Here is a 9775-nt window from a genome sequence, read left to right on the forward strand (position 1 = left end):
CCTTTTTAGCTCTGCACATGCTGAAGTCAAAATAAAACTATGGAATGGAAAGTACCTGAGCTATTTTAATCATAAAGGCTACTAGACCAGAGAGAGGAATGGGGAAGTGGGCCCATGTGACACACACTTTGAAAAACTTTCTTACATAAACCAACAAAGGCAACCCAGCAACATTCTGAAGGAATTGCCAAGTCCCTCTGTTGCAGGGGAAGTCATTCTGCCCCTGGGCTCAGCACTGGTCAGGCCACACCTGGAGTCCTGTGTCCAGTTCTGGGCCCCTCAGTTTAGGAAAGATGTTGAGATGCTGGAAGGTGTCCAGAGAAGGGCAACAAGGCTGGGGAGGGGTTTGGAGGTGAGGAGAGGCTGAGGGAGCTGGGGTTGCTTAGCCTGGAGAATAGAAGCCTCATAGGAGACCTTCTTGCTGTCTACAACTACCTGAAGGGAGGTTGTAGCCAGGTGGGGGTTGGTCTCTTCTCCCAGGCAACCAGCCCCAAAACAAGAGGACACAGTCTGAGGCTGTGCCAGGGGAGGTTTAGGCTGGATGTTAGGAAGAAGTTCTTCCCAGAAAGAGAGATTGGCCATTGGAATGTGCTGCCCAGGGAGGTGGTAGAGTCACCATCACTGGAGGCGTTTAATAAGAGACTGGATGAGGCACTTGGTGCCGTGGTTGAGTTGATTAGATGGTGTTGGGTGATAGGTTGGACTTGATGATCTCAAAGGTCTTTTCCAACCTGGTTAATTCTATTCCATTCTTTTCCATTCTATTCTATTCTATTCTATTCTATTCTATTCTATTCCATTCCATTCCATTCCATTCCATTCCATTCCATTCCATTCCATTCCATTCCATTCCATTCCATTCCATTCTTCAGTGCCCTGTGGATCCCCACGTGGATTATAATCCATACCAGTCGTAGCAGTTCCACTCTGGGTCCCATCTTTGGGTTTATGTACAAAATTAGGGGTCAAAAATCACCCATTTCTCTTATCACAGAATGAAAGTTGGACCTCAAAAGATGATCCAGTCCAACCCCCTTGCCAGAGCTGGATCACCTCTACCAGATCACCCAGGAATGAATCCAGGAGGGTTTTGCGTATCTCTACAGAAGGAGGTGTTTCTTTATAGGTGTACCTAAAAGCTGTAGGCTATTCATACATACAGTAAGGCATCATGTTGGCCATCAGGACTTTGTATAATAACAGTGCAAATGATCACATGCAAGGGTGTTTAGAAAAGGCAAAGCTGGCTCCAAATTCTCAAGCCTTACCTTCCGTGTGTCACCACCCTTCCTTCCCCCCAAGCCTGGCTGTGAGGAAATTGCCTCATTAAGTTCTCCAGTCTGAAGCTGCTTGTCAGATATCTGGCTTAAAGATAGACTGGTTTGTAATTGTGCACCACTGTGCTTTAAAAGAGATTCTTACACCACCCACCACCCCCCAAAAAAAAAACCCAACCAAAAGAGCATTCTGAATGCAGTCTGTTAGAAGAGTCTCCAAACTGCTGTCTTTGCTTTCTCCCATTTGAAAATGTCACAGGCTCACAGAATCTTAGGGGTTGGAAGGGACCTCTGGAGAGGATCGAGTCCAACCCCCCTGCCAGAGCAGGACTATAGAATCTAGCACAGGTCACGCAGGAACACATCCAAACAGGGCTGGAAAGTCACCAGAGCAGGAGAGTCCACAACCTCTCTTGGGAGGTAATTCCAGTGCTCTGTGATCCTCATAGACACTTGAAGTGATTTGTTGCTGTTGCCCTCTCACAAACATGTTGAAGGCTTACAGAAGAAGGGAAGTTGTAGCCAGGAGGGGCTTGGTCTCTTCTCCTGGGTGGCAGGCACCAGAACAAGAGGACACAGTCTCAAGCTGTGCCGGGGGAGGTTTAGGCTGGATGTTAGGAAGAAGTTCTTCCCAGAAAGAGAGATTGCCATTGGAATGTGCTGCCCAGGGAGGTGGTGCAGTCACCATCCCTGGAGGTGTTTAAGAAGGGAGTGAATGAGGCACTTGGTGCCATGGTTTAGTTGATTAGATGGTGTTGGGTGATAGGTTGGACTCGGTGATCTCAAAGGTCTTTTCCAACCTGGTGTGGTCTATTCTATTCTATTCTATTCTATGCTGGTTCTATTCTAGTCTAGTCTAGTCTATAATATTCTCTTCTATAATATTCTATTCTAAAAAGACCTAACACCTGCCCAGGGCATTTTCTTTCCCTGAGTTTCTGATAGTTTTTGCCAGATAGGTGCCTGAGAAGAAGGGCCATGAGATTTGTCCAGCTCTCATTCTTCAACAAGCAATTTCAGGATTAGGAAATTACTAAGCCTCCAACAGCACAAGAGCAAGCTCCAGCTATAAAGCAAACCAACAAAACAAATGACCTGGCTACACAAAAGTGCATATTCTTACCTTGGAAAAAAATCAGCTTTGCTAGTAGCAGCAGGAGGGTGGTGACAGACAGAGAAGCCTTTCTCCTTAGAATCGTAGAATGGTCTGGGATGGAAGGGACCTCTGAAGGTCACCTAGTCCAACCCCCTCTGCAGTCAGCAGGAGCATCCTCAACTGGATCAGGTTGCCCAGAGCCCTGTCAAGCCTCACCTTATCTCCAGGCCTGGGGTCCCAACCACCTCCCTGGGCAACCTGTTCCAGTGTTCCACCACCCTCATAGTGAAGAACTTGTTCTTAACATCCAATTTAAATCTCCTTGTCTAATTTGAAACCATTGCCCCTCATCCTATCACTCCAGGCCTTTGTAAACAGTCTCTCTCCATCCTCCTTGTAGCCCCCTTCAGGTTCTGGAAGGTCATTTACCTTTTGCTAAAAGGGAAGAACTTCAGGAGGTGATGAAGGTTAAATTTTGTTTCTCTGTCCTGGTTCACCAGAATATCCACTGTGCTCCCATTTTAGTGCATCTTCAGTGGCATTTGCCTCAGTCTCTCACTCCTGAGGCTTCCTGCTCCACTCCAAGTAAGTTAAAATGCTAAGGCTTCCCTCCTCTCCAGGAGCAGGAGTCCAGCAGAGTGCTGCTCCCCAGACAGGACTGCAGTAGGGGGTGAGCTGCTGCTCAGTTCCCTCCTTACCAGGCAGCTTTAGGTTGGACCCTCCTTCATCAAACCCTGGCTGCAACAAAGCTGATGCCTCAACCATGTTTGGGAGCTGTGCAGTTTCTTGATTAACCTTCTGCTGGTCTGTTTGCCACAGGAGGAGCTGTGGGTGTAGGATGTTGGCACAGGCAGCAACCACTGCTGTGGGAATGGAGATGGGGATGCAGCCCAACGTGGGTCTACCCAGGGCTGCAGCCTGGGTACTAGGAGGAGCTGATGTCCTGTGTCAGGGCAGGGGAAGCAGTAGCCAGGCACAGAGACCAGCACAGCCATCCTGCCGTTGGACTTGAGTGGTGATGTCTTTACTACACCAGTTTTATCTGCACCCCACTGAGCTGTGTTGACATTTCAGGTGTTCCATGGTGCTGAGCCTTATGGTTATTGACTGGTTACCAATGGTTGTGATTGTGTGCTGGCTGTGGCACTGCAGTGGTGGTGCCCATGGGATGCTTTTGCTCTTCCAAGAGTACCATTCTTACTCACAGTGTCAGGATGAATTACAAGAGTGAGGGAAACCAGGGTCCAAGCCGGAGCTTGGGGTGATCTCTGCAGGCAAGGACTGGTATGAGCAAGAAGAGTTTGCAGCACTCCCTGGCTGTCCTGTGGCTATATTGCTGCCTGCTGGAGCTCAGAAGCAGTGTGTGGTGCTCCATGAGATGAGGAGCCCACAGCCAGTCACCTGAATTCAGCCTTCAGTGCTCTCCAGTCCATCTTAAACAAACCTTCTGCGTCCCAGCTTCCTTTGGCGTCATGCTTTGTTTGTATTCTGGCTCTGGGCCAGTGGTATGGGACCTTAGCACCATTTTTCCTGTAGCCTGATTTCCAGAGGAGGGAAACGTGGGTGCCTGGGCTGGAAGGGAACTTTGGTACACCCCTGCAAGGTCCCTTCTGTGCTCAGCCAGGCTTGGATGCAAATGAGGAAGGCAGCTGCCTTCCTCCGAAGCACAGACCTCCTTGATCATGAGGGCTCTGAATGAGTGCAGTATTTCCTGACCCATGCATCTTTGCTGAGCTCAGGCTGCATTTCATGGGGCTATCAAAAGGTACCTGACCCACCTCTCCCATCTGCCATGCCAAATTCTAATTAATTAAATCTTCTCCCAAAACTACAACAATTGGAAACTTCAGTTAAGAGCTGGCTAACCTTAGTGAAATCACTCGCTTTCCTTAACTCTCTTTCCTTGGAAAAAACAACACTTCACTTTGTTGTGGTTTCTCCCCTTCCATAAAAAAAACACCAGCCTGAGGCAGAGGGCAAAGTGTGGGAAAGTTTAGCTCCAGTGACTTCAGACTTTGCTGCAGAGTGGAGCTGTGCTGGGGTGGGTACGGTATAGCTGCAAGCAAGCTGGCTAACTCCACCACAGCAGCTTGTTCAGGGGCAGTCCTGCGGGCCCCAGCTCTCTGGATCCCAGCCTCTGGTGTTAGCTGTGCTGAGGGAACACGCTCAGGAGGTTCCAGTGCCATCTCACTCTGGCTTTAGCTGGTGTGATGCACATCACTGTGAATATTTTTGTCTGGTAATACAGCCAGGATCTCATCCAACCCCTTGTCACTGGGTGGATTTGAGAAGCCCTCCCTCGCAGCCTTCCTTTGGCAGATGCACCTTCACAGGGAAGGTTGTGATGCTTCATTATGTTAAGCAGGACAGTTTTCATGACAAGGAGAAGACATGATATTGCAGGCAGCAGCTGCTGGCTGGTAGTCAAGAGCAGTGGGTGTTCGTGACCCACTGGAGCTAATTGCGTGCATCACCAACGTCAATGTCCCCAGCAGCACAGACGCTCTGCATTTGACGTGTTTCCCCAGCCTGCCTAGGGTGACAAATTAAACCTCCACACATGGCTATTTCAGTCTCTTCCAAATAATCTGGTATTGCATGGAGAAAAGGGGCCACTGCTGGTCAGAGCCCAGCTCCCCAGAGTTGCAGTCCTATCCCATATTGGGATTCCACGGAGGTCGGTGCTCAGCTCTGTTCTTCAGCTCCCCTGCCTGAAAAGTGGCAGTGGTGGCACAGAGTCTCACTGCCCCTGCCAGGTGCTGCCCACAGCTCTGGGTAAAATACTCTGTTGTAAAACTCCTGCTGCCAAAAGCTGCACTTCTCTACTCTCTGAAGTCTTCAGGAGAGACCCAGCTCTTACACAGACCAAGGCTTCAATGGAACAAAAATAGAAATGGGTAGATTCAGGTTGGAGGTTAGGAAGAAATTCTTCACCTATGCTATAGAGAGAGACTGAGAGTTGGGGCTGTTCAGTCTGGAGAAGAGGAGGCTCTGAGGAGACCTAATTGTGGCCTTGCACTATCTGAAGGGGGCCTACAAGAAAGCTGGGGAGGGACTTTTTAGGGTTTCAGGGATTGATAGGACTAGGGGGAATGGAGCAAAACTAGAAGTGGGTAGATTCAGATTGGATGTTAGGAAGAAGTTGTTCCCCATGAGGGTGGTGAGACACTGGCACAGGTTGCCCCGGGGTGTGTGTGGAAACCTCATCCCTGGAGTTTTTTAAGGGCAGACTGGATGTGGCTGTGAGCAACCTGATCTGGATGGGGTGCTTGGTGCCATGGTTTAGTTGATCACATGGTGTTGGATGACAGGTTGGACTTGGTGATCTCAAAGGTCTTTTCCAACCTGCTTGCTTCTCTTCTCTTCTCTTCTCTTCTCTTCTCTTCTCTTCTCTTCTCTTCTCTTCTCTTCTCTTCTCTTCTCTTCTCTTCTCTTCTCTTCTCTTCTCTTCTCTTCTCTTCTCTTCTCTTCTCTTCTCTTCTCTTCTCTTCTCTTCTCTTCTCTTCTCTTCTCTTCTCTTCTCTTTTCTCTTCTCTTCCCTTCTCTTCCCTTCTCTTCCCTTCTCTTCCCTTCTCTTCTTCCCTTCTCTTCCCTTCTCTTCTTCCCTTCTCTTCCCTTCTCTTCCCTTCTCTTCCCTTCTCTTCCCTTCTTTCCTTCTCTTCCCTTCTCTTCCCTTCTCTTCCCTTCTCTTCCCTTCTCTTCCCTTCTCTTCCCTTCTCTTCCCTTCTCTTCCCTTCTCTCTTTCTCTGCTCTTCTTTCTCTTTTCTTTCTCTTTTCTTTCTCTTCTCTTCTTTCTCTTCTCTTCTTTCTCTTTTCTTTCTCTTCTTTCTCTTCTTTCTCTTCTCTTCTTTCTCTTCTCTTCTTTCTCTTCTCTTCTTTCTCTTCTTTCTCTTCTCTCTTTCTCTTCTTTCTCTTCTCTCTTTCTCTTCTTTCTCTTCTCTCTTTCTCTGCTCTTCTTTCTCTTCTCTCTTTCTCTGCTCTTCTTTCTCTTCTCTTCTTTCTCTTCTCTTCTTTCTCTCTTCTTTCTCTTCTTTCTCTTCTCTTCTTTCTCTTCTCTTCTTTCTCTTCTCTTCTTTCTCTTCTCTTCTTTCTCTTCTCTTCTTTCTCTTCTCTTCTCTTTGATCCTATCTAGTATGAGGTGTCCCTGGCCATGGCAGGGGGGTTGCAACTAGTTGATCCTTGAGGTCCCTTCCAACCCTGACAATTTTATGCTCCTATGACTTTACAGTACTGGTGCCTTTGCCTATATTGTAGAAGGACTCCACAGTGCTGCTTCTAGAAAAAGCAATAAATATTTATCACAGCACCACCTGCCCACTCATACAGTGTTGTATTAACACTCTCACAGTCCCAGCATGCTGCACATTAATGGTATTGTGTTTATACAGTCATGGCTTAGGTTTAGGTTTTCAGTTTCTGATATAACCAATTGTTTGTTTTCTCACACTTAGAAAAAAAACCCAAACCCAAACCTCCATATTGTTTAGTCTTCCAGCATCCTATCAAGAGCATGGAACATCTTGTAATGTTTAGGAGAGGCTGAGGGAGCTGGGGTTGCTTAGCCTGGAGAAGAGGAGGCTCAGGGGAGACCTTCTTGCTGTCTACAACTACCTGAAGGGAGGTTGTAGCCAGGTGGGGGTTGGTCTCGTTCTCCCAGGCAACTAGCACCAGAACAAGAGGACACAGTCTCAAGCTGTGCCAGGGGAGGTTTAGGCTGGATGTTAGGAAGAAGTTCTTCATGGAAAAAGCTATTTGCCATTGGAATGTGGTGGAGTCACCATCCCTGGAGGTGTTTAGGAAGAGACTGGATGGGGTGCTTGGTGCCATGGTTTAGTTGATTAGATGGTATTGGGTGATAGGTTGGACCTGATGATCTCAAAGCTCTCTTCCAACCTGGTTAAGTCTATTCTATTCTATTCTATTCCATTCCATTCCATTCCATTCCATTTCCATTTCCATTTCCATTTCCTATTCCATTTCCATTTCCTATTCCTATTCCTATTCCTATTCCTATTCCTATTCCTATTCCTATTCCTATTCCTATTCCCATTCCATTCCAATAACCACCTTCTCTGCCACTGTGTCTGTTTGAAGTGTGGTGAATCCTTCACATTTATTTGTTTCTCCCTACTTTGTTGTCTCCTGATACACAGGGCTCCCAAGTCTGTGATGCTGGGCTGTCTCCTGCTCTTTCTCCATGTGCTTTGCAGTACAGTTTGTAACGCAGCGGTCTCTGAGGCTTGATTGTTTGGGTTTGATTTGCTTCTTTTTCATGTGTCTGCCTTTGCTTTCATGTTGTCTTGCAAATTAATGCCAGTAACTATTCCCAGGGCTGTTAAAATAGTCCTGCTCTCAGACTGTAGATGTGGGAGTCTACCCTACACCTCCTCCTCCGTCTCCTCCACGGCTTCTGAAATCACATTTTCATCTCTGGAATGCTCTCAGAGAACAATACCATGGCTGTGTGTTTGGGGTTGCATCGTTCCTTCCCCTTGCATGAGCTTTACACAGATAAACAGACCTTTCTTTTGGCCTTTGCCTTGAGGGGGGACCCAAATGTGTGACTGATAAAAACTCAGCGACAGAGCACTGCACTTTTTCAGGGACCTCAACGTTTCTCCATCACCTTGGTTTACTCTCAGTTTGCTTGACACTAAACCTGAAGTGCCTCTGTCTGTGTGACTATGGTATAGCACATCTTGGTTATTTCAGGAGGCAAATGCTTGCTTTTTTGGAGTGAAGACCCACCCAAGTCACTTCATCTTGCATAGGAAATACTTCCAAGCTGTGCCAGGGGAGGTTCAGACTGGATGCTACAAAATACTTCTTCACGGAGAGGGTTCTCAAAGGTTGGAATGGTCTGTCCAGGACATCAGTGAAGTCACCATCCCTGGAGGTGTTCAAGCAATGTGTGGACCTGGTGCTTGGGGACATGATTTAGTGGTGAACCTTCAGTGCTGGGTCAAAGGTTGGACTGGGTGATCTTTGAAGTCTCTTCCAACCAGATGCAGTGCATTCAAAAATTCCTATACCATGCCCTCTGCTTTTTGCAACAGTTTGGATTCCTGCTCAAGAAGACCACACAAATGAGCAAGCACAGGTGAAAAACTAAGATTTGGGGAGTCAACTAAATACAACATTAGCAGTGTTTAACCCAGGGAGTTTGTGCACAGTGCTGGTGCCCTTGTACTTAGCCCTGGTGAGGCTACACCTTGAGCACTGGGTTCAGTTCTGGGCACCACTGTACAGGAAAGACATTTTGGTGCTGGAATGTGTCCAGAGAAGAGCAATGAGGCTGGAGAGGGGTTTGGAGGGACTCAGATGAGGAGTGGATGAAGGAGCTGGGGTTGTTTAGTCTGGAGAAGGCTGAGGGGAGATCAGGGTGAGAAGAAATGGATTTAAATTGTGCCAGGAGACATTTAGATTGGACGTGAGGTAAAACTTCTTCACTGAGAGAGTGGTGAGGGGTTGGGACAGGCTACCCAGGGAGGTGGTGAAGTTGCCATCCATGGAGTTGTTAAAGGAGCTGTAGATGTGGTGCTTCAGGACATGGTTTAGTGGTCATGGTAGCTGGATTACAGTTGGATTCTATGATCTTGGAATGGAATGGAATGGAATGGAATGGAATTAACCAGGTAGGAAGAGACCTTTGAGATCATCAAGTCCAACCTATCATCCAACACTATCTAATCAACTAAACCATGGCACCAAGCGCCCCATCCAGTCTCTAAATCTGAACTTGAAGGTCTCTTCCAACCTTAGCTGATTCTATATAGGTTGGACTTGATGATCTCTGAGGTCTTTTCCAACCTTATTGATTCTATGATTACCTGTGAGAATTCAAAGTCTTTTTCTCTCACAGCAGACACTCCTCCTTGGGAATACCACATTGATGCTCTTCCAAGTTCTGCTTGCTCAGTAAGGAAAACAAAACAAAACCCAACACCCCCTATCCATCTCCACTAACAGAACAATTTGTTTTCTGCCCTCTAGGACTGCCTTAAAGCTTGTCAGGAACAGATTGAGGCGGTGCTAGTAAACAGCCTCAGGCAAGTCCGGCAGCAGCAACAGCAAAGCAATCCTTCCAAGACGGTGGATGAACTGGACCAGGCCAGCACTCCCACAGATGTGAGAGACATCAACCTGTGAGGACATCAGCACAGAAAGCCACACTTGCTCCCCCCCAACCCCCACCTCCATCCCTGCTCCCCAGCCCTTTTACTTTTGTTACCGTTTTTTAGAGTGATTTTGGTTCGGTTCGGTTCGGTTTGGTTAAATCTGCTCCCACATAGAACATATTTAAAGCTCTTGGAGGCTGAAAACAAAAAGCAACAACAAAACAGGACACAAAACACACACCAAAAACTGAATAATGGCAAAAAAAGAAGAAACCTTTATAAAA

General features: G+C 47.2%; 1 protein-coding gene across 1 annotated transcript in view; it reads left to right on the forward strand.

The window, feature by feature from the left end:
- Positions 1 to 9553, forward strand: part of CCND2 (cyclin D2) — a 48343-nt gene extending 38790 nt beyond the window's left edge. Inside the window, exon 5 of the mRNA XM_009901463.2 lies at positions 9367 to 9553. Coding sequence (XP_009899765.1) covers positions 9367 to 9522 — 156 coding nt within the window. The 3' untranslated portion in view covers positions 9523 to 9553. The remainder of the gene's footprint in view (positions 1 to 9366) is intronic.
- The last annotated feature ends 222 nt before the right edge of the window (positions 9554 to 9775 follow it).

This window comes from Dryobates pubescens, chromosome Z, assembly GCF_014839835.1.
Source record: "Dryobates pubescens isolate bDryPub1 chromosome Z, bDryPub1.pri, whole genome shotgun sequence".
Classification (NCBI taxonomy): domain Eukaryota; kingdom Metazoa; phylum Chordata; class Aves; order Piciformes; family Picidae; genus Dryobates; species Dryobates pubescens.